General features: G+C 34.8%; 2 protein-coding genes across 14 annotated transcripts in view; one reads left to right on the top strand and one right to left on the bottom strand.

Moving 5' to 3' along the window:
• The window catches only part of KCNIP4 (potassium voltage-gated channel interacting protein 4), a 383084-nt gene extending 375027 nt beyond the window's left edge, over nucleotides 1–8057 (top strand). For all 12 annotated transcript variants that reach the window (XM_086891604.1, XM_023925424.2, XM_023925426.2 and 9 more), the window contains 4 exons: nucleotides 1110–1217; nucleotides 2321–2425; nucleotides 2984–3046; nucleotides 7900–8057. In XM_086891604.1, coding sequence (XP_086747730.1) covers nucleotides 1110–1217; nucleotides 2321–2425; nucleotides 2984–3046; nucleotides 7900–7947 — 324 coding nt within the window. In that variant the 3' untranslated portion in view covers nucleotides 7948–8057. The remainder of the gene's footprint in view (nucleotides 1–1109; nucleotides 1218–2320; nucleotides 2426–2983; nucleotides 3047–7899) is intronic.
• A 2423-nt stretch (nucleotides 8058–10480) lies between these two features.
• On the bottom strand, nucleotides 10481–22269 carry PACRGL (parkin coregulated like). Of its 2 annotated transcripts, none has more exons than XM_023925433.2 (8): nucleotides 21911–22269; nucleotides 19458–19579; nucleotides 17901–17968; nucleotides 16552–16642; nucleotides 15199–15333; nucleotides 13352–13459; nucleotides 12297–12377; nucleotides 10481–10917 (listed from the first exon to the last, which is right to left on the bottom strand). In XM_023925433.2, exons 2-8 carry the CDS (start codon nucleotides 19560–19562, stop codon nucleotides 10861–10863), a joined length of 645 nt encoding a protein of 214 aa, XP_023781201.2. In that variant the 5' UTR covers nucleotides 19563–19579; nucleotides 21911–22269; the 3' UTR covers nucleotides 10481–10860. The 2 variants fall into 2 exon arrangements, with proteins under 2 accessions (XP_023781201.2, XP_023781202.2); XM_023925434.2 differs by having other exon boundaries at nucleotides 15199–15291.
• Between the last annotated feature and the right edge of the window lie 2692 nt (nucleotides 22270–24961).

The raw sequence follows: 24961 nt of genomic DNA, 5'->3' as shown, positions 1-24961 counted from the left end.
TAACCTCAATGTACTCTTTTCCATTGTTCCTGCATTAGACAAAATGCAAAAGCTTGCCGGTGCAAATAAGAAATATTTCGGCTTTTATTGTTTCTACTTTAATATTACTGTAAGACTTCCTGCATGTCATTGCCAGAGATGTAGAAAGGCACATTTAAATATACACACTAGTCATATTCTGCTCAACCTATTAGGAAGGCAATTTCACACATTTATGGGTTCATATGTTTATCAGATAAAAAAGAGGTTGAAGAAATGGCAGGGGGAAAAAAAGCTATTGTCTACAAAATATTGACATGCTAAGAAATACAGAAGAGAGGTGATGGGAGTTGATATTTTCTCCAGTCTGGAAGATGCTCACTAAATGTAAATGAGCTTTGTCCTGTCAAAAGGGTATTTATTGTGAAACAAAAATCTATAACCAGATACTACATATAAATAATCTCAAAAGCCTTCTGATTTATTTCTGTGGAATAGCTTTGTAGCAATAGAGCATTGGTGCGTCACAAGAACATTAAGATGGTACATGGGCATGTTATATATTTATTATTCCTTATCATGCTTCCAATAAAAGTAATAAGAACTGAGATGTGCAGCATCATACTTGAAGTTTGAAATTTTGACTGCAGCAGATTCACCTAAGAGATCTGGGAACTACATATTCCACTTTAACAAGGTACAGATTTAAGGAGAATTTAATGTTCCTTAGTGCATCATTCTCTCCAAATTGGTCTCCTGTGCTTAGATTAATCTAACTACCACTTAGGCTTTTCTTGGACCATTAAACCATGGGATGGCTTTTCCTGGTATTCACTTCAATGGGAACTGCTTATGTGAGACATTAGGCTTTTCAGAGGATACAACCACTAACGGAAAATTATGGCTTACTTTATAGAAAATTACTCAATTTACTTATTAATTGGGAGTGTAGCAAACAGTGCCTAGATTTTTAATCCAGCAATCATTAGGACTCACAGTGAAGCAAAAAAAAAAAAAAACTTCAATCAACACATCTTTTCATTCCTCTGTCAAATGCATTATTCTGGATTTCTGAGTGTTTGAGAAAAACTGCTCATTTCCAAACTGACCAAGACTTTTTGTCTATTTAGGATTTTGTTATGGGTCTCTCAATTTTACTCCGAGGGACAGTACAGGAGAAACTGAACTGGGCTTTCAATTTGTATGATATAAATAAGGATGGATACATAACTAAAGAGGTAAGGTCTACTTCTTATTGTAGTCACTGAAAATAAAGGTTGTTAGCTAAGTCCTGTGTTCACAGAAGAATGGTTTCATTGTCAAAATTGAGCACTTTAACAAATCATCAGATATTATAAAATTAGACATGCTGAAAGTTAAAGTAATTGTCTCATTTTAAAGGCATATATAAACATTGAAAAGGGAAAATCTTTACAGAAATTGTAAAAGTTCAGAATTCTTCAGAAATTATGTTTCTGAACATAATAGGTACAGAAATATTTGGCTTCAACTTATGTCTAGGTATTTGCTCACACAGTCCCTAGAATAGATTGGTAGGGCATGTGGATAAAAATGAATTAATTATGTGGGAAATAATTGTTACCTATTTGATGAATCTACAGCTCATAATTTGTACTTGAAACAGAATTTATAAAGAAAGATTCCTACTTCTTTTATTCTGCAAGGATTCAAAAACATACTTAAAGGGGATTAAATGAGTGCTTTCATCAAAATATATATGGTTTTATTTAAGTGAGCTTTATGCAAATATATAAATTACACTTAAAATTTTACACTTTTAGGAAACACTTCACGGTCATTATAAAAGAGTAATCTACAGAATAATTTCTTATCATACTACTGATGACTTATTTCTATAATTAATGAAATTTTCACGAGCCACTCAATATAATTCAAAGATTTTGATATAAAAAGAGGACTCTGTATAAGTGCAGGTGTGTGCATGGGTGTTTTTATTTTCTTTAGGGAAAATAAACTGTAAGAAGCTGATACACTTTGGCCATTCACTTGCTGTTACAGAACTTCTTTTCCTTTTTATTTTTATTCATAAAACATAGGGAGAACCTACCCACAATACATGAAATTGCATGTATTATAAATAATTTAAAACTGAAATCATAAATCTCTGAAAGCTGAAATCAAATGCTAGAATTTCTAAGAATTAAGTAGTTCCTTCTTGAAGATGTTCAGTCAAAAAAATATATGTGAATTCCAAAATTTTATTCTAAAATGCAAATCCTAAAAAATGTTTATGTTCTGAGTTAAAGCAGTGTCTACAATGGACATTACATTGCACAAACATATTTGTTTCCCTGTTCAGGAAATGCTTGATATCATGAAAGCAATATATGATATGATGGGGAAATGCACCTATCCTGTTCTCAAAGAAGATGCTCCTAGACAACATGTGGAAACATTTTTCCAGGTAGGTTAAGTAACATAAAAGCCAAAAAGACTCTTCTGTGAGCAGGTAGAGAAAAATTTTCATTGTTATAACATATCCTTCCAATTCTGTAATCCTTACTATTCTCTTTGGTTCCATCCCAAGTTTCCCAGATCTATTAATTTCTCCCTGTTTTTGCAACAACAAGCTCTGCTCTTCAAGCATAGTCCACTTACTATGACTCCTGGACTGGTTGTTCCTAGGCTGACATATAACTGAAATGAGTTATGAAAAGGACTTGTTTTACACAGGAATTTGGGAGGAGAAACATACTGTAGTGGGTTAACCCTGTTTGGATGCCAGGCACCCACTAAAGCCTCTTTTTCGCCCCCTCCTGTCCCCAGTTGAACAGGGGAGAGAAAAATCTAACAAAGGGTTCAAGAGGACATAATTCCTGATGGGCTCAGCCTTGGGCAGCAGCAGGTCCTGAAGCTAGATGGCAGTGGCTCTGCTGCACATGGGGAAAGCTTCTTGCAGCTTCTCAGTGTAGCCCTCCTGTTACCAAAGCTTATTCCTATACATTTTTTTTTGTTACTACAGAAAATGGACAAGAACAAAGATGGAGTAGTTACCATAGATGAATTCATTGAGAGCTGCCAGAAAGTAAGTATTCAGTGTTAAGTACTGAATGTGTACCTATTGGCTATTTCTATCAAAGATCTTTACAGATTTCTGCAGTGTCAGTGAGGGTGATCTTAATACCAGAGACAGCATTTTCCCAAGGTAGAGAATCTATGTACACCATTACACAGAAACACTAAACAGTGTCAATAAATCTGTGGCCTGAATCTGCAGAAGAGCTGTTATATACAAACTGTCATTGCTTATTAGACAACTTTTCCAATATTCTTTTTCTCTTTGATAGTGTAAAGATTGTGCTTGGTAGAAAAAAAATTCTTAACATTTAGCTAAATATTTATTTATATCTTCTGCCCATGCTGGAGCACACAGTTCTGTCACAACTGGCATGTAATCATGGCAATAATAATATTGCCTGAAAATTGATCATCCAATCATCCATGGGTGAGTTTCTCAGTGAGTTGTGATGTGTTTATAAAAAGTGAAGCCTTATAAAAAGAGAGTGCAAGAGGTTCGCAAAGATGGCAAGAGTTAACACCAGACAAGTTTTCTCAAGGCAAGGGTGTAAACTGATAGTGATTATGAACCACAAGCCTTTACAATACCCAAGTGGCTGTCAATTTCTTTCAGCTGGAAGTAGCTCTGGGCCTTTAGAGCCAGGATGGAGAACTTCTGAAGCAGAAATTACAGACAGTTTTCACTCCTCTGCTCCTCAGAAACGAGCTTGTATTCAAACCAATAGATGATATGAAGAAAGATAAATTGGATTTCCATAAATTTAAGAAAATCCTGTCAATTTTAAAGTTAAGAATTGCAAGAAAAAGAAATGTGATAAAGTAAGAATGACTAGCCTTTGGTACAATAAGAGGTTCATAGAATCATATAATATGCTCAGGTGGAAGGTACCCACCTTCATTGAGTCCAATTCCTGGTTCTCACAGGACACCCCAAGATCAAGGTTGCTTTATAGAGTAAAGCATCACATTAGACATAATGAATATGATAGGCCTGATTACATTATGTAAATTGATATGGCAAATAAGCCTGATACTATATGTTACAGTGACAAATTTACAAAGTTGTAGTAGTGGTCTTCTGATACCTTGCCCAGCAGACTGATTAATACAGAGCTGATAGAGACCAGCAATATAACCTATGATTATTGATTCTTCTATATCAAGAACAGAGTAATACAGAGGCAGAAGATACAAGAGTATCAGGATAAATGCATTTAATGTGTGATAGTTTTTTAACTATTTGGAATAGGGAAATCTTTAGATGCTCAAAGATGCTCTAGAAGCAGTCTACTTTTTACATGCTTCTATACCTATTCATTGCAGCTGCTCTTCTAAGTGCAGATACCTAGTAAGTGATACTTTGATTTTAATCCACTGACTTTGGGGGATGAAAGACAGCCAAGAGCTCTGCTAACTGTGGGTGTTCTGTGTATCCTTAGCAACAGGCACTGGGTGTGTGTCTCTTCTGTCAGCACTCACTATGCTTAGTTGCACTGACCATGATTCCAGCTTGTCAGTCTTGTTCAATACCAGCAAAAGGCATTTCCTCTGCTAGCACTGTGTGATCATCAGAAACAGAGATGAGATTCATTTCCCAGATGAAAGCTGTAGCATTCCAGAAGTTAAATGACACATTAATCTGCATATTACAGCAATTATGGTGATGGGCTGAGTGATTAATTTACAAAGAAAATGAATACCTTTAGTAAGGAATTGCCTGTTCTCTTTATCCAGTGCAATTCAGTCTCTCAAGTCTGTTAGAAGATTTATTTACCTGTTCTAAGTATTCAGAATACACGTGAGAGGAGATGCCCTCTAAACTGCAGCATGATGGAGACACAATGAATGCTACAGAATGTTACAATTGTCATCATGCTACTTACCTCACTTTTCCTTGCTTTTAACTTCAATGGTGGCTATGGCTTTTTGATACAAAAAGTATCTTGCTGCCTAAATTTTTGTCTCTCTGCCGATTAGGAACTGTTCTTTTAAAACACCTGCTCCAAATGTGTAATTCATGTTTATATCAAGATTTGGTTTTAGAAATGAGTTTTGGTGTTAGGATTCATGGAATCATGGAATACACTGAGTTGGAAGAGACCCATCAGGATTTACCCTTAACACTGTACAACCTGAGGTGGTTCAAGGCTCTTAATTCACAGTCCCTTTGCAAAGAATGGCCTGTCCATTCAAAAAGTGTTGAAACAGTTATGTAGGGAATTATAAAGCATTCAGGCTTTGAGCACAGTCTTCTCTGGACACTGAGTAGAAGGATCTGAGTAGAATGGTCCTTCCTTGTCCTCTCTCTGTGATAGACAGGGAATGTATATGACCTCATTTCCCTGCCCTCCCTACCCCACACGTGTTTGAATGTCAGTCTGCCATCCACACTCCAGCAGTTTCTCTGCTCCCACAGGAGAAATGGACTATGCTGCCCTAGATACGCCAGACTGAGTCCCAGAAAGTAGTGGCTGTTTGTCTGGCTTCACATAAATTACCAAAAAGCAGATCTAGGTCTTGAGAAACAGGAGTGGAGCTACCTGCAGATCTCGGCACTTCCCAGTTCCTGACCTGCCTCCTTTCACAGCTTGCTGCTGGTGGAAAATGGCCTGACTCAGGCATTGCTTCGTATCTACAGCAGCACTACCAAGAACAAAAAGGACTAGGGCATGCACCTGGGGTGCACAGGTGACTGTCAGGATGAGTGACATAGGTCCTTCTGGTAACAAGGAAAAGGCTTCTGGTAGAACCCTTTCCATGCACAATGCTGATGGTTTGGGCTATCCTGAAAACAGCAAAGAAACCATTTCAAACCTACAAAAAAGTGACTTAAAGGTAGGCCAGATCTACCAAAGTTCATTCATCTAGGTTTGTGCTTCATATGGACAATGTTTCATATGCACTAACTCCACTCTTTGTCTTGAGTTAGGAACCGTCTAACAAGTCTAATATGAAAATTTGTGTAGAAAAATGTACTGAGAAAGAGGCAAATGAAAAAGATACACTTGTCAAAGAATTCCAGTGCAAGCATTCTGGGGTTTTTCTGGGGTTTTTTTGGCCTTTTTTTTAAGATGGTGGAAAAAAGCTACTAAATATTACAAGTCTGTATTTTCTTGTGAAGATTCTTCTCATTTGACTGACTAAGGGAGTTGCATTGGAAGTCTTCTGTAAAGAAACAGCCAACCTCAGAAATATGGAGTTGATTCTAGAAAGCTAACAGTTTCATTCATGATATTATGTATATAATAAAATTGGTAGGAAGTGTCAAAATAATTTGCAGATTCAGAGCCTGTTATTTGCTTGCACATTTACTGAGCTTAGTCACTAATGTATATACAAAAACATTTGTACTAATTATATGACAAGTGACTTAAGTTAAACCAAACTGCTAACCTTACATCAGTGACATTCAGTAGTTTTTTGATGCTTCAAAGCAATGCAGCGAGTAAAAAGCTAGTTTATTTTAACTTTCAGTAATTTAATATACTAGCTTTGCTATACAAAATTTTTAAGTATTAGCCTATATAGTGTATTTTTGAAATTACATATCATTACTTCCATAAATTATTTTATTCTACAAAATAGCATGCAGATTATTCTTTACAGCAGCAACACTTCAGATGACATACAGAATCAAAGACAAAAACTCCCACTGTGCATGTTTCATAACATAAATTAAGCTAATTACTCAGACTTGTCATTTTCTACAAAGCAAATCACCCACTAAACTGAACAGTGACTAATTTAACTGGAAATTGATATGGAACACGTGTTACTAGAAGATTAATGTACAGAAATCTCACAGTATGTGAGATTTCTGTACATTATCAGTAGTGGAGAATATTATTGAGGTAACCTTTCTTAGAAGTGGGTTTTTGATGCACATCTCTCATGAAAAATCTAAAAATAATCTATAATTAAGTCTTTTTATTTATTAGAATTAAAGATGGCTATATTATCTCTGAAGAAAGTACTAAAGAGAGGGATCATTACAGTGGAGACTAGCAAATGCTAAATGAGCGTGTAATAAACTCTGGTATTGTTTATATATATTGTTTTGCACTAGCAACTGTTGATCCAGAAACATCAACAAATATGGGCTACTGCAGGTAGCTGGTACCTTTCTTCTAGACACTGAAAGGTAAAGCTTACAAAGAAAAATACTTCTTGCTGACTGTTGTGCTGAGTTACCTACTGATAAAATCTGGAGTAGACAGTGATGCATTGGTATAATACAGAATTCAAAAGATTAATATTTTGTTAAAATATTACCTAATGCAAAGCAATCAGAAAGCAGAAGTAGCATTTGGAAGCAGTCACCATCTTTCAGTGTGAACACACAGAAAATCTGAATTGAGGAGCTGAAGAGTGTTGTGGTGATACTTGTCAAACTGACTGATTCTGGCTCATGCAGTGGTGTGCACTGTCTGTTTCTCTTAGTCATCCCTAACTATGCAGCAGAAGCCCTAGGATTGCAAAAAGGATCCTGTGTACTGTGCACAGGACTAGATATTAAATGTACAGATTCACAACTGTTAAACTATTGCATGAGTATTTATTGTCTAGGTGCATTCTGTTATCCTGAATATAAACTGATAACCTCAGAAATGTTACAGATCTAATTTTCTTAGTATGCTATTGTATTCTTGACAGAGTAGTTTTGGTTTCATTAATCTATAGAAAAAATTGTTTAAGCATGGATCCATTAACAACCTTTTTCTGCTAACCATTTCTCCAAACAAGCTTAAAAAAATGTTGCAATTAACTAAAATGTTCTACCACATTTCAGTGTAGATGAAATCCACCAACTACATTTGTAATAGAGTATGATTTTTGGTTTTGTGTTGTTTCTTTTTACAGGATGAGAATATAATGCGATCAATGCAGCTCTTCGAAAATGTGATTTAATGAAGACATTAGGTCTACAACTAATGGACAAATATGAGCTATTCTGCAACATTATCTAAAAAATGGATTTCCCACTTTATCATAAATAAAGTTGCTCAGCTTTACACTGAGATATGTATTATGCAAGTAAATTTTTTATTATAAACTCTTCCCTACAAAAAACCCTTTCTAAATTATACAATCTAGCACTTCTACAGTGGCTACTTAGTTAATAGGACTGTACTGAAAAATCAGGTTCTTACTACAAACTCAAAAAAATAGAACTGACATTATGCACCTCTATTATCATTCCAACCCCTAGTTAAAATAGATACAATCACAAGGAGATGAAATAAATATTCTTAGTTTTGCTACTCATTTGTACTGGACTAAGCTCCAGGTGTTGAAGCATATTTCTTAAATCTCTAGCTTCTAATTTATACAGAAGCATTACAATTTATTTTCTTCTCATATTTCTATGGTGTAGTCCTCATTTTTGAATAATATTTGGAGTTAAAATGCTACAGTCAGTGTGCGATGCACACCTTGATACAATTGCCTTCCAACTTTGACCTGTTTTACTCTTCAGAAAGAAAGACCCCAAACCAAACATGACTAAACAGATAACTTGAGAGCAAGAAATGTTACAGAACAAAAAAAAAAAAAAATTGCTTCTGTGTATTCTTATTCCCTTAAAAATATGAGTAAGCATCCCTCAATCTCACCTAAGAAATCTGCACTTAATTTATCCTGACATGAATATCAGGAGTCCTACATACTGTATTTTTAATTCTTGGATGTGTCTGCAAAGTTCTTTGCTTAAAATTAAGGATCTTCTGACTTCCAATTTTTCAAGAAGAAACCTTAACTGGATCCTAACCCTGCTTTCCTAAGTATGTGTCTTTCTGCCTTTAATGAAGATAAAGGCATGAACTTTTGAAACTGCCATCCCATTTTAGTGCTGAGAATGAATGTCACTACATAGTAACATCTACTGATAATGACTGCTAGAGGCTAACATCCATTTCATCTTTTTGTAATACCTTTAACTATGAGACAGAACCAGGAAAACAACGAAAACTTTAGCTATATATTATCTATATGTGATAAATGCTTTACATTTTTTAAGATCATTTCTTCATTAAGATTGGAGCTACTTAATTCTGAACCTAGAAAGATTCTTCTAAAAAAGTATGCATATAAAATAGAACACTGCCCCTCCATCCATGTAATTTTTAAGATATATTGTCCACAGAGTCTACGCCAATACTTCAAAATAGGTGAAATGCTATCAGAGATAGGCCAACCTTCATTGTGACATTGCTGCAGAAAGTGTGAAAGGGGATTAATGAAGTAGAAAGAAGGTTACAATATTCTTTTGTAAAAATAAATCAGGTATCTATTCTGGTGTAGAGATGGGATGTTAGAGGCATGTTGAAGGCTGCTCTGCTATCACCAGTGTAGGATAAGAGTAGTACAATACATGTACACCTGAAATCTGCTGTAGCGTGTTTGTGTAAACTAAATGTGCACATTTTGTAAAAAAAAAAAAGAAAAATAAAGTAAACATGAAGAAAAAAAAGGACCATGATCAATTTTTTCAATTGTTAAGTACCTGTTGGCAAAAATGGTTATTGAAGAAATACTTTTTTTTTTTGAAGCATAAATACACTTATCTTAGCACAGTTCTGATCTCAGCAGAGATCAGTCCTGAAGTGAATTTTAGTCAGGCTGAGGTGATTTTAAAAAAACTTCTGAAATTGCTATCACATGACAGACTTTTATTAATACTCTATGCATCAGCATCTTCTTATTGACAAAAAACATCCTTTCCAAAAACTTTAAATGCCAGAATTGAATATTCCTCAGGGGAAAATATTCTGTGCAAATTATGTTATTTCAGTTAACTCTCCCTCACAGTGTACTCAAATACTACATGTTCCTGAACAGTATTTACTACAAGAACCAATTAGGAATTATTTTGCAATCAAATTCAAATACATTAATGGACAAATGCTGTACCCTACAAAGCTTGACAGCCAGGTAAGCTGGCTTGTACACTCTTTTTTTTTGTCTTTAACTTATATTTTTTATATCTTCCATGTCTAGAAGTTTATTAATTTGTCTGGAACTGACTTCACAAGAAAATCCCAAGCATGTCTGTAATGCTACTGAACTCAATGCAAAGGGAGCACAGTGTAAGAAGTTGCCTCCTCCATCCAGCTCCCATTCAGTAGGCTCAAAGTTAAAAGGAACTAATTAGCTGAGCAAAACCTCAGCTGTGGCTCTGTGGGACAGCCTGATGCCTCTGCACTGTATTCTCCAGAGCCTCCCCTTGCTCTCAGAAATGCTAAGAATGCACTGAGCAAGTTCAGCTTTGGAACATATGCTGCCTGTTTACTGGGTTCAGCTTCACACCTTTAAAAGCTGACTGAAGAATTCTGAGAGGGCTCACAGTTCTATGTCTAACCTAGTCCTGATGAACCTAAATGCATCTATCCGTGCCATGTCACAAAATAAGTTATAAATTTCAAAAGCAGATATACACATGCAATTTAGCACCAGGTTAGATTTTATTTAAGTAATTACAACCAAATTATTTTGCATCACACAAATATAGAAAACATATTAACCACTGCAGGTATAATAAATGAAATCGTAATTTAAAACTAAATAAGAATCAATACTTATTCTGTTTTTGAAATAATATCACATTAATTGGTGTCATGTTAAGCCTAATGCATATACAAATATACAAAGAGAAGTCTTCCGTAATTACATATTCACAAACTGGTAAGACTCCTGCTCTCCATCATACTGAATAATTATTATTATTTTAAGAGAATATATCATACCCTAAATAAGGGTCAGTGATATTTACAGACAGTTTCTTTCCAAACTTCACCTTACAGTACAAATCACTAATTTCCTTGTTCAAGAGTAGATAGAACAATAGGTTGGAATTTTAGATTTGATGATAGCCACAGTTGCCTGTTGAAGAAAACAAAACAAATTTAAACAAAATAAGCAGCACTAGCGCTACGTATGACAGTACTCATATAGTCTCTATACGTTGCATAATTCCCAAGTTTTATTTAGTTATCTTTGCTGTTGTCAAACAGTAGAAAACTAAAAAGTTAGTATTTGCTGATTGCTGTAAAAAGGGCTGAAAATAATGAATGGAGAAAATGCACTATTGTGATAACTAATGCTGGGGAGGTAAAACATCCAAAAGAACAGACATGTAAACTCATACCAAAAAGAGGGCATAGACAGGAAATAATAAGGATTTTTAAGTAGAGGAATGATGTTTTGGAAGGGACTTCCAATAAAAGCAATAATCATACGCTTTATAACTAATTTAGAAAGTAAATTTGATAAATTATTGGTTGGATTATATAATATTGCTTGTAATCACAATTTAGTAGTTTGTTTCCAGTCTTTTTTTGCTTTATCTTTTTTCTGACTTTTTAAAAGACATACAGAAATACCTACTCACTAAACAGGTAAGACTACAAGAAATCAGGGGATTGACAAAAAAATTAGAGGTTAATGACTCACTGGATTAATTATATTATCTAGACCTAACATTTTAGAACATTAGGACAAGACCTAATTTTCCTTTTCTTGTCTCACTTCATATAAGTAAAAAACTCTCATCCTCCTTCATTTTTCATGACTTTTTCAAATCTGTAATACAAACACTGCTATTGCTCTTAAATGAACATGAGCACACACACAAAAATGAGGAGGCATCTACTGATTATTTGGGCACCTACTGGCTAAGGCACACAAGCTCAGAACTGCTAGGCCTGTGTGTGTGGTCCCTACTCTTCAGGTTATCCCTATTCTTTGAGAATAACCGTTTAATATAACACATACAACTGTTGATAGGGTCAAGAAAGCAAATATTTTCTCTTCTAGACGAACATCTAAGCCAGCACTCGTCATTTTTTCTCCTTTTCTCCTTTGTGCACAATATATAGCACAACACTTGGCAAAAGAATGTTCAACAGAAGAAGCCTCTGCCATCTATTACTTAAAGCATCTTTTTGATTTATAGCCATTGCAGATCCAAACTCTGGGTTAACCAGGGTGGGCTGGAATGTGAGTGTCAGATCCCCTCAGGAAGTGTAATAACCAATAAACTATTAGTGGGAACAGGCAGGCATCATCAATTACAGCAAAAAGTAACTTCTTGCAAGAGGAAATCTTGTTGAGAAACATATTTAGTACCAGAAAACGGAACACCAAGCATGTATCCCAGCCATACTGAGGCAAGAACATGGCAATAAAACCAGAGATGACAGCTGTTTTGACAAAATTGATTCAAAAGTGTAGATTATTGAATAAATATCTGATCCACTCACCTTTCCACCATAGTGCTCCAACTTTTGTAAAGCAACAGTAACTTTTTCTCTATATTTCTTGTCCATTGATCTCTTTAAAAGCTATTGGAAAAGCAAAATAAAGAGGTTTGTTGCACAATATAGTACAGTATATACAAAGAGACAATAATAACCCATTTTGTTACTTTATTCCATCTTACCTTTGCAGAATTAAAGCCACAAAGAAACATTGTAACTTGTAACTGATGTCAAAGTATGGAACTCAATAAAAGCAAATACAGAATAAAAAGTTAATTAGAGAGAAACTTAAATTCAAAGAAAACTGATCTGTTAACCAACAAAAATATTTCTTTTTCTTTTAGCAAACAAATTTGAAAGAAATATCCACCTTAAAAAAAAGTCATTCTTAAAGAGTTGTCCACATGAAAAGTTAACTTTTATTTCATGTGCATTGAAAAAGATTTACTGTAGTGGAAATACTTAAAAAAAACCAACCTGCTGTAATTTCTCTCTTCTGTATTTGAGTGTTAAAAAAGGTCCTTTTATTTTGCTGTAAAAGTGCACTTTGCAAGCAGGTTAAAAGAAACTATGAAAAGCCTGTCTGACAGAGGAAGGATGTACTCAGAATGACTTTGTATAAAAATACCTCTCATAATCCTACTCAAAGCTTATTTAATGAAAACTTCCTTGTGCAGAATTCCCATCTGAAAGGAGTGGGAATATTTGCTTCTGTTAATGTATTGGAATGTTCATGGTTTTGTTAAGATATTCAGACTTAAAAATTCATTTTGCAATAAATTTGCCTCCAAAACAAGGCATCTGGATGTTTTCATAAATAGTAGAGAGAACACTTCCATTATTCTCCAGTTTACATTAACAACAGTTTTTGGACTTTCCTAGAACTTTTTAAGTCAACACATAAAAGAACAAAGGACTCACACAGGGGACTATATGAAATAATGCTTTTCATGGAACTGCTGACTCCTCCACTGTATCTGTGCAGATATAATAGTAACATCTCAACAAGAATGCCATGAAAATATAAATGATTTTTTATTATAGCATGAAAGACTTACATTTGTGAGTAGAAGTTTAAGATGATCATTAAGAGATGGGCCAACAACCCCACTCAATTGCACTAAAGCATCCAATGCCCTTTCAAATACTTCATCATCCACATGGGCCTTCAGAAGGGGAAGAAAAAAAGAAAATCCTGTGAGTAAGATTCAGACAAACACAAGTTTTTCTAAACTGCAAACTCTGTATTATGATTGTATGAAGTAGTTTTAAACATTAAAACTACTGTGCAATTGCAAATCGCTATAACAATCCAAGTTTAGAAATAGAAGTACAATATGACTGAATATTAGTCTCTAGAGGCCAAATTTAAAGTCAGAGCATATTTTTAAACCAGAAAACAAAAACATCCATGAAATGTCCACAAAACTCTTGCATTTCTTCTGAGACAACACAATGAATAATTTACTATTGCTGAAATAAAAAATATGGCACGCAAAACAGCTTGCTACACTGATAATTTCAGTATTTCACAGCATATAAGAAATAATCTTTCAAATGCTGATATGTTTAAATTGAAAAACACCATTTTAGTTACAAATATAATGAATTCTGGGTAATTTCTATGCAATTCATAACAGTAACTTTCTTTGTTGGAGAAACAGAGGAGCCAATGACTTTCTGTCTCAATTAATTTAGTCCCCTGCCAACTACACCTTTGTCACCTGCCAGCAATTATCAGGCTCTTATCTACTTCTGTGGTTCTTCATCATCTTTATTTCTCCCATGGGAAGGCTCTTCTATACCTGACTTCTCTAATGGTTTGGTTATCTTGCTTTACCTTTAGCAAAGAAATAGACTTATAACAACTTGGTCTCGTACTAAATTATAACTTTATTTAAACAAATATTTCTCCTCTCCAGCATCTGGGCCCTGAACATTGTCTTTTTAACTAGAAATCATTGACTGCTTGTGTAGTAGAAGATTTAACAAGGCATAATACCAAAACACTGCAACAATAAAAATTATCGGAAGAGTAACATTAATTGGGGGAAGAGAGAAGAATATTTTTTTCTAATTTTGCCATTAAGCTAAACCAAAGATAGTGATAACACACAATTCTGAACTTCTGTTATATCTCTGATTTGAGATCACAATTAATTTTCAAACTTCAAGCCATCTCTGTTAAATCAGAACTGAAACACATCTAGATTCAGGGACAGCTACTTACTGAAGCAGAAAAGGGCTCTCAAAGACATGAAAAAAATCCAAAAGAGATAACCTTCAAAGCCAATACCTCACTTTATTTTCTGATGGTGTAGAAGAGTCACAGACATTTTTTAAAATTAAGAATATGACCTCAAACACTTTAAATGTATTCTTCCTTTTTCTTCATTGACATATTCTGGTGATGGTGCTATGCAGGGCTGGGAGTTGGACCCAGTGATCCTTGTGGGTCCCTTATTTTGTGATTTTGTTTAACTTTGTAGCATGTTTTGAATTGTTACATGTAATAGATGAATATTTATTACTGCATATCCATTTTACCTCACCTCATTTTTATTTTTTGCATGTTATTCCGTGGACATATAAAAAAGCCTACCACAAATATATATTTTTATTTCTGCTTATATAAAACCTTTAAGAGAACAGTTTCATAATTTTTTTTTCATAGCTACTGTCATATAGTTATGAAAGGAGTTGCTCATCTTAATTTATATTTACAGACATATTTAGCTAATAAACCAAGGGAGGGTTAACAAGAGAAAGAGAAATCATCTCTATCCCCCAAACCAAAAGCCCATGCAATAGATTTATTACATTAGTATTACCCATGTAGTTCTCACTGGTGGAAGAAAAAAAAAATCAAACCCATTAAAATCTCTGCATGAAGAACAAGACATACCAATGCAGCCTTTAAGACTGGAACTAGACGAGGCAACAAGGGAATAGCTTTTTCAGCAGCACCTTCAACCAGAAGTAATTCTTTAAAACCCTCCTTGGAAACAAAAGTATAGGGATGTTTTGTCTCTCTTAGTCCCTGTTGCAAATGTAAAACATGATTTTCTTAATACTAAACCTTCTTTCAAACAAAACTGTGTTTACAAGTTCCACACAGCAAAAGGACCATGTTTATATTTTGTCAGATCATTTCAAAACATAAAGTACACTAACTCCACCATGTGGAGCCACTGGGTACAACTCTGCTCACAGAATATTCTAATTGATTTTTCTTTTAGAACACTGAATATTAAAATTAACATTATGAAAACTACCAATTCAATCAATATTTGTACTTCAATACGTTTAATCTAACAACCCAAGGTATTTTTTTCAATGAGACCATGAACTACAACAGGCTATATTTGTATAGGGGTTTTGTACAGAAGGGAAAAAAGAATAGAAGGTGAACAACGGAAGGAAAGACACCCCACACCACATACCTCTCTATGAAACACTAAAAAAGTTGTAGATAGTATGAAGATGCACATCTAGTAAAGGTCTGACTGGCAAAACTAAAAGATTTAAAGCCCTGTGGGTGAAGCCTTTTTTCTTAACATAATAGAAATTTTATGTTATTTTAGGAACTGACAGTTTTATTTAATTAAAAAAAAAACAAAGGAAAAAAAAGAAGAAACAAAGGGAAAAAAGAAACCAAGAAAATAAAAAGGAAAAAGAGGGGAAAAAAAAGGGAAAAAGAAAGTAAGCCACCTCAGTATATGCACTTTATTCTACCTGCAACATTGGATTCAGCATTTAGACACGTGGAACATATTTAGTGATAAATGTCACAGATGGTTCTGAGAAAATAGAAGCCTCAACATAGTGCATAGTATTTCTCTTCCACTTACTTACAGAATCCTATTTCCACTGTACTAGTTCAGTCTACTGAGGAGAGCATTCTTACTTTGTAATGTAGGCTTTATATACAAAAATAAGCAAAACAATTTAGCTTAAAAAAGAATCTGCAAAAGCACAAATTTCATTCAACAGTTGGGCATCTGAGATTGAGTCTTGCATTTGATCAGTATCTTGAAGATTAAGCAGCTCTAGCTAGCTCTCCCAGAAAGCTCCAACTAAAGAACTACAAATAGCAATGTTCTTGACCATTTTCATTCATACAATATCCTCATAAGTGGGTTTTCTTTTCTATTTCTCCAGTAGCTGAGCCTTAACTGGCTAACTTGGATTGTTTAAAAAATTACATTTGCAATTAGGAAATGGTTGTATGCTTAATGTTGCAAGAAATTGAGTTTACCTCTGCCAATGTTAAAAGAAGAGGATCAAAGGAAACAGTTTCAGGAGGGCATTCCCACTGCAGTTTGTGCTTTACTGATCCATGCACTAACCTATATAAAGAATGAAGTTTTAACAAAATAACATATAGTAATACATAATTTATTGCTAACACTATTTGCTTTCAATGTATCACCAATTAGATTGTTGTGTTCCTCCATTATAGACACAGTCTCAATCCATAATGCTCTCCTTAGTGAAATTCTAGGGTCATGGAATCAACTAAGTTGGCAAAGATCTCTGGGATCATGGAGTCCAACCTCTGTATATGTATAATGGTTAACAGAGCAATTATACTAAATTCCCAAAATATGACAGTTTTCAAAATTCTGCTCCTAATCACATAGAAATCAGAAAATAGAAGTTATAGAAATTATAGGTGCTTCTCATGCCAACACAGAAGATATTCCTTTTGCAAAGTTACTTATTTTGATAAGTATATCAAGAAACATTTTCCTCAAATAGCAATAGGTAAGAAAAAGCAGTTGAAACTGAAGGAAGATCATATTAAAATTCATTATTTACTCCTAAGATACAAATAAATGTATCAATACTATATATTAGTTAGAGCTTGTTAGCACAGATAATGGCTTATTTTCTGTGCTTCTGATTATTTCATACAATTATATACATGCACATCTTATTAATGATGGCTTATATTTTTGCTAAGTAATTCTGCATCCATGTGACGAAAAACACCAGAACATTTATTGTCTAGGCAAATATATACCTATATATATATATAAAACTGGACCTATATATACATATAGCTCATAAACTTAACCCATATATATATATATATATATATATATATATATAATATATAACTTAAAATACCCTGAACTTACTTGCAAGTAGTTTTGTTAATTTTTCATATGTCTGAAAACTACAGAATAGGAATGTTTGATAGCACATTGTCATGCTACTAAGTTCAGATAAAAAAGGCTGTGAAAGGTCTACTTATTTAAATAGCACTAATTTTATTATCTTTGCTAGGAGGGAGAAGTAAATACAATTACCTGAAAAAAATCAGGTAAAAAAAACCAAAACATGAAAGACATTTGGCAAACCAAGTGTGCACATAATTAACTATTATTTAAAAATGTGGCTTTGATATTAATACAGCATAAAAAAAGAACCAAAAGAAGACAATTTCAAAGGCATGGAAGCTTGCTTTCTGCTCTGAAAAGAATTAAGTATTAAACATTTTTCCAGAATTGAATGGAATCAAACAACCTAACTAAAAGATGAAACATGAAAAGATGTATTTCATAATATATTTAGTAAAAATAAGAAACAAACCAAACACACCTGCACGGAATGCCACCTCTAGCATATGTAGCAGCAAATGCAGATGGTGGTTGAGAATAAGCACGAAACTGTGAGGACAGAAAAAAAGCCATTATTTATTCATAACAGTAATTTTTATAGTTATTATGAATACGCTAAAAGGGAAGTTTACAAAAAAATTAACTTAGTCATATGAATCTAAAACAAAACAAAATAAAGAACTGCAGCCATGGAGTGGAAAACATATTAAGTGATACACTTATGCAAAAACTGCTTTTAAGACTCATTGGTCTGGGGAGTTGTAAATGAATAAAAATATACAAACAGTGTTTTCCTGATGGAATCACTATTTTTCCTTTTTTTTTCTTGCAAATGGTAATATAGAAGTCTTACGGGTTCTTTTCTAAGCAGATCAAGGAACTCCAACTTCCCTGAAGCTCTGGTTATATTGGGAACATGCAGAAGGCAGTTTCATTGTAATTCCAACTTGATCTGACTATAGACAAAAGCACATGGTGGCAAGATGTGGGAGAAACACCAAATATTGGGCAAGAAGGTGAGAGGGCACTGGAAATACACAGGGAGGTTCATACTGGGTGAGAATCCAGGAAGGACACACTGGAGAAGGAAACTAGGACATTCATGCAAGGAAAAGCTGCACAAATTTCCCTTCATTGTATACATGCTTCTTATGCATATGAACTATTATATTATTTATTAGCATGATCAATTAATGTTGTTTCCCAGATAATACACCTTATCACAAAGCATTCAGATGGGAATACCACGAAATCTCAATTTTTATCTTTTGAGTGTTTAAACATACATTAAGCTTAGTAGAATTGTGTTCATGGCTTAAATTCGGTCATTGTGCTACTTGCAAAGAGATTTCAAACAAAAAAGATGCCCACATTAAAGTATTCAGCCTCTGTTTATCAGCAAAGTACTTCTGCATTCACTTTCCAAAAAACCTGTGACATTACTAATTGCCAGATGATACGGCCCAGTGGTGAACTATAATTCATGCGTTCAATGCTAGTTCTCCAGGCACGGGACTTCCATGAAAAAAACAACTCCTTTCATTACTACTCTCCCAAGAACACAAATTTTTCCTGAAGGATTACATAGTCACAGTAACTGTGAGTTTCAAATAGTGCTCACCAGCAATTAATTTGCCACATTTTATAAAGCTTTCAATATGCCACATGCTTCTGGGTTTCATTGCATAACTGAAATAAGTTTCTCTAAAGCAGCAGGTGCCAAAGTTTAGAATAAAAAAAACAAACAATCATTTTTACTGTTTAGCTCTAAATCTCTTTTCAGGGCAATAGTACATTAAAAAAAACAGTTACCATCCAAGCCACAACTGTACCAAAATACATTTTTTAAAAAAATGTAATAAACAAAACATTTGAGCTTAGAAGATAAGGTATGTATGATTAATAACAAAAGTTTAATTTCAGTTTAAAAAAACAGGACCAGAAGAAGCATGTCTTGATGCCATTTCATAAAGTAAGAAAAACTCTTCAAATCATAGATGGATTTTAACAAAACAAAACTACCACCAGCTATACATACTGGATCAATAGTTTTAGGATTCAGCTTGTCACTAGGCTTTGGCTGTGAACATGACTTGCTTTTCTGTGCTGCAGTCTTTGTTTTCATTTGGATGCCTGATGACATTCTTACAACATTGCTTCCTACAAAACAAAAAAAAATAAAAATAAAAAATTAAAACCAAAATAATTTTTATTCCTATATGACAGAATATTGAGGGTTAGAATGTGCACTTGGAAACAGATGCTTATTCTTATATATCAGACACAGTGCATGGGACAACTGTAATAGTCCTGTCACTCCTTATTTCAGATACACACATTTCCTACTCTGCTCCTCTTTACTTGTGTTCTTTGAGACCTGCAGCAAAAGTGAATTAGATACAGTCTGCTTTTAGGGTAGCCCACAGAAATCCAAGCAGCAGTACACCACTCTGCAGAAGAGCCCAGAGTCAAATAGGGTTGGGTACACTTACATCAGAAGAAAGCAACAATTTGAGGAAGGTCCAGGATGAAAAAAAGAAAGCAATTACATTCAGGACACAAAACCACAATCAATAAGAGATGAGAACAGAAATGTAAGGCAGCAAAAAAAAAAAAAAAGAACACAAGAAAATGAATTCCAATTCCACTAAGAAGAATGAAAGTACTTTTTTAAAAAGACTGCAAAAATAACTTTGTCTGCATCCTTAAATACTGATTTAAGTACACTTACCTTCTGTAAATCAATGCACCAGCTATATGTCACTACAAATGTATGTAATTGGGTTAAAGTGTCCCCAACAAAAATAATAGTTCTCTACCTATTTAACATACCAAGGCTGATACTATAATGAATAATATAAATTATTCCTGGGAGATCACAAGATTTCAAATATTAATAAAATTATAAAGAATGAAACCCCTAATTTTGAATATTATAATGTCCAGTAATTTTTGCTGTGGTGTATTCTGAATGGGAAAAAGAAATAAGTAAATAAGACACTAGATTCCTATAGTAAAAAAAGAAATTACAACAGAGATGAAAATAATAGGCAACACAGAAACAAATATTGTCTGAGGGATGAGCAGTGTGCTTGCTGTCCAGCCATCACCCTTGGTGACACCTGTTTTTGTTAAAAATATGATTAAATGCCAAATACTGAGATCAGGATTAATCAGAGATAGATTTGCCATGCTACTCTCTCGCCCTCAGCTCTATCAGCCACTCGCCCTAATGCCCACCCACATGCAGTCCTTGTTTAGTAGCTTGGTTATCCTAATTCTTCCCTCTGAACAGGATTTTCAGTCAGGTACCTTTGTCATCATTTACATTATGAAATATTTAGGATTGCTTCTGTTTCTGTGATAGAAGTGATAAGGTTGCAGCACATGCAGATATGCTGACTTTGTGACTTATGGAAAGAATTACATGAAGTGCCTAAGTTTTACTTAATGCTGTGAAACTACATATAATAATGACTAGAAAATTAGCTAAAATACAAAGCAAAACTAAAATTGAAAGTTTAAATCAATATTTCTTGACTGATGACTTAACCAGAACTAGTGATTCAAATCAGTTTATCTCCTGTACATTTTGTTTTCTCTTTCCTACCATTTCCAGAATGTGGCCTGTCTCCACTGAACGTCTTTTTAAAAGAAATAATATGCTACAATTAGTCAATTAAATCTCTTCAGAACTTACAGAAACTTACATGACACTTATGAGCAATATTCTATTTGTAAAATGGAAGTCAAATGTAAAACATTAATATAGAAATAAATCTACTGATTTTGTATGTCTGCTTATTATCATAAAATTCTAATCACATTATCTTTAGAAGACAGATTTTTAACTGTCAGAAAATTAAGAATCAAAATAGTTTCATACTATGAAAACACCAGAGAAGTTCTTGGCAGTAGGAGCTTGTATCACAAAATAGTGCTATCCATGTCAGACTTTGAAATGTGCCATTGCCCATAATACAGTCAGCTTGCTAATACCTAAAAAATAAAAATAATTCAATAATAAAATAATAATAAAAATAATTTAATTAATAATTTAATATATTAAAATAATAAAATAATTAAAAATAATTTAATTTTTTTCTATTTTCCAAGTAATCAAAACCTATGCTAAGATGTACTAGGAAGCATCGAGCAGAAAAAGCACTTTTCATAAGAAGGTGTTACTCTTGAGATATGAATGCTCTCGTGTAGTGGGAGCTGAAAGGGTCACACGTTTTTGTAGAGAGAACAGACAGGTGAAGCACAGCCGTGAATCAAACAAGCGAGGTTTGATACAGAAGTGACCCATCTACTGGCTGACGACAGACTTCAAATAAAGGAGCGACACTTTAAACAGAAACAGGAGAAGCACTTTTAAGAGACATCTTTCAAAGGAGGAAGCGCAGCCTGGAGTTGGGGATCTAGAAGTCACTTAAGGCAGGCAGAATGGAAGTCAGTAGGATTTGAAAGGCGAGGTTGCTCCCTTACCCTGCCGAGTGCCAACTCTCCCGGAGCGCAGAGGCAGAAACAGATGTGGGACTTCGAGCGCCGCCACCGCAGAGAGGCTCAGGCAGAGAAGCTCCGCCGAGCTCCCCCAGAGCCCCCGGCCCGGCCCTCACGAGCCCCGTGGGACATCCACGCGGGAGCACGAGGGGTTCGCCCCGCTCCCGCTCACAGGGCACGCCGGGCTCCGGGCAGTGCCGGGCTTCGGGCAGTGCCGGGCTCCGGGCACGCCTGGCAGGCCGCGCAGAGCTCCGGGCAGCGCCGGGCTCCGGGCAGCGCCGTTCCCGCTCCCCGCGGGCCCCACGGCACCGCCGACGCTTCCTGCCGGTTGCCAGGGGAACTACGGGCCGCCGGCAGCCCAAACTTCCTCAGTGCTTGCTGCAGACGGAGCGACAAGGAGATTAAAAAAACCGATTTGGTTGAGGTTGTTTTTTTCCAGCCTACCTTGTACGCTGTGAGTAAAACGAAAACGGTGAATTTTCAGGTGACATCGCCGCTCAGTTTTATCCACCTTTTTAATACCTTCCTGGGTATACAATGGACGCATACAGTACTGAATGTTCCGTTGTAAATACAGCATCACGTCTGAGTGTGAGCTTTTGGATAAAAGGCTGCTTTTAACTTGACCACGAGAGTGCTTTCTTGCACTTTCCTTGCACATTTCTTCAAGAAATGTGTATATTCATTCATGCACACAAAAATAAATCTTCAAGCAAAATGTTTCCTTGGTGCGCTTGAATTGTGTGGGATATAAGCTTTCCACCATTGCATTCTTTCTCACTTCTGTCATTTCTACTGAAGTAAAAGTGAAGCAGAAGTGAACATGGATAAGCAAGACTTATTCTCATGATTTTCCACAGGAAAAAAAATTGCATTGACAGTGGTGAAAAATAGGTGTAGACCATTTGAAAAATGCCATAGGCATTAGATTTTGGGCAATGCAGGCATTCCATAATTGGTTTTATCCAACATAAATACTTTGTATCCGCCAATAGCGGTGAGTCCAAAGCGAGGACGTTTGCAGAGTTAAAACAGGGCTGCATAGCTGAGTGCCATTGAAATGCATTAGTGCAAGAGACTATTTGGAAATACAGAAGGAAAATATCTATAAATAATATTGGAGAAGGGAAGATTTCTTCTTTTTCTAGGTGGTTTTAGCTAAACTCAAGAGACGTAATAGTACTTTAACAGAATTATTTTACTGTTCCACAATATTGAAGACAATAAAAAAATGGATATCTTTTTATCCAAAAATTTTATGGACTGATAAATTATCTTAGAAAAAAATCCAGTATTTTAAAGCAGATCATGAAAAACTTTGAAAATCACAATAAAAAAATGTAAACCAGTGTGATCATTTCCAGGATGAGAAAAAAAAAATCTGCTCTTTTTTTTGAGCAAAGTTTTTTTTTTAGTTCAGTATTTTAGTATCATTTTATACGTGTATCTGCTGTAGCTCCTTTGTGAGTACAGAAGAGACCAGAGCTGTGGAAGAAAGCAGTGGTACAGTTCCTAGGTCGGTGAACTGCTGTGTAGCATGAAGCAAAACCCCACTGATCAGCTCCCACTGCGTTCACGGAGGCACAGAAATGACTGGGTTGTGAAAGGATGAGATTCCAGACCCTGTGCAAGAGCAGGGCTTTCTTCAGAGTCGGATCACTTTCCTGAAAAATGTGAAATAAGAGCCCTGCAGTGTGTCTGGTAGCTCAGGGAGTGTTCTTGGGGTGCTGAATGCATGGCAAGGCTCAGCCACCGCAGTGCAGGCTGGTGGCCTTTTGGGTGGGCTTGATCCTCCCACATGGCAGAAATACAGACCAAAATGATCCTGAATTTCTGGAGTAGGATAGGACGATACTGTATCCTCATACATATTTTTATAACTTGATTCTAAACACTGATTACTTACTTTTTCATAATAATACTCAACCAATTTAAATAGAACCAATGATTAATTAATTAACTGTAACTGCTAATAAAACTAATATACAATTTGACTTCTTTTTTCATTAGTCACAGCTAAATAGTTAATTACTAAGGGGGAGGAGAATTCACCAATGCCAAATGAATTCTGAGGCTTATGAATTTAAAACTGAGACTTATTGGAATATGGCTAATTGAAAGAACATCACTTATACCAGTCACGTGCAAGATGTTTTTGTCTGAGCATATTTATACCTTTGTTAAGCTAATTCATGTGACATGGTTTAGACTTGGCATGTTGCCAGAGCGTGTTGAGAAATTGTGGGGAGAATATTTCTTGACAAGTGCAGGTTTTTGCATGAGGAAGAAGGGGAGCAGATACTTCATTTTTTGTCATAATTTAATTAATTTGCATTGTCAACATTTCCCTTTCTATTTGTAGCAGCTTTTCTGTAAGACAATAAGTGGTTTATGATGATTTGTTCCTTATATTTTTCTAATAACAAGAAAGAGATTAACAACAGGCTTAAAACTGACTCATTCTCATTTTATTATTGTTCTAAATATTCATTTAATAGCACACAAACATATATTTTTATTTGAGATTATTGTAGAAATTAATATGTTCTGTTTTAATAAAATATTATTTTATATAAAATATAAAAAAATAATTACATACTTTAAATAAAAAAGTGCAATTTTATTCACAGTTGGGGGCCAACAACTTGCAACCTAGTAAGAACAGTAAAAGAACAAAACATATTTCCTCAATGTATATGGTAATTTCTTTCATTTCTCCAGAAAATTTAGAAATTCAGTGCCTGTCAAGTTGATGGACCTGTGAATCTGCCCTTTTATCTTCAATGAAAATTGGTGTGAAACAGCATCATTTCAGCTGTACAATTCTGGATAACAGCCCAATGATTCTACTGAATTGCTTACTCTTTTTCTGTAATACACCAGAAATTATTTGATAGCCTATTACTAAGTGCTAAGATGCTGTAAGGACATTGGATTAGCAGATCAATGTCCTGCATAAAACTCAGAGTCAAGGTCCCAAGAAACAGACTGACCCACAGGAACTTTCAGGTTCTGATGTTTCAGTAACAAAAATTC

The sequence above is a fragment of the Cyanistes caeruleus genome, chromosome 5 (assembly GCF_971803275.1).
Source record: "Cyanistes caeruleus chromosome 5, bCyaCae1.hap1.1, whole genome shotgun sequence".
NCBI classification, from domain to species: Eukaryota; Metazoa; Chordata; class Aves; order Passeriformes; family Paridae; genus Cyanistes; species Cyanistes caeruleus.
Note: the sequence above shows the minus strand (reverse complement) of the source record. Positions and strands in the feature narration are given on the sequence as shown.

Excerpts from the sequence above, each read along its gene's own strand:
- PACRGL (XM_023925433.2), bottom strand. The coding sequence starts at position 19,562 with ATGTCATCAGGCATCCAAATGAAAACAAAGACTGCAGCACAGAAAAGC. Across the intron at positions 13,460-15,198 it reads CAGTCTTAAAGGCTGCATTG|GCCCATGTGGATGATGAAGT; the intron begins GTATGTCTTGTT and ends CCCCTTCTGAAG. Across the intron at positions 10,918-12,296 it reads TGGAGCACTATGGTGGAAAG|GCAACTGTGGCTATCATCAA; the intron begins GTGAGTGGATCA and ends TTTCTTCAACAG.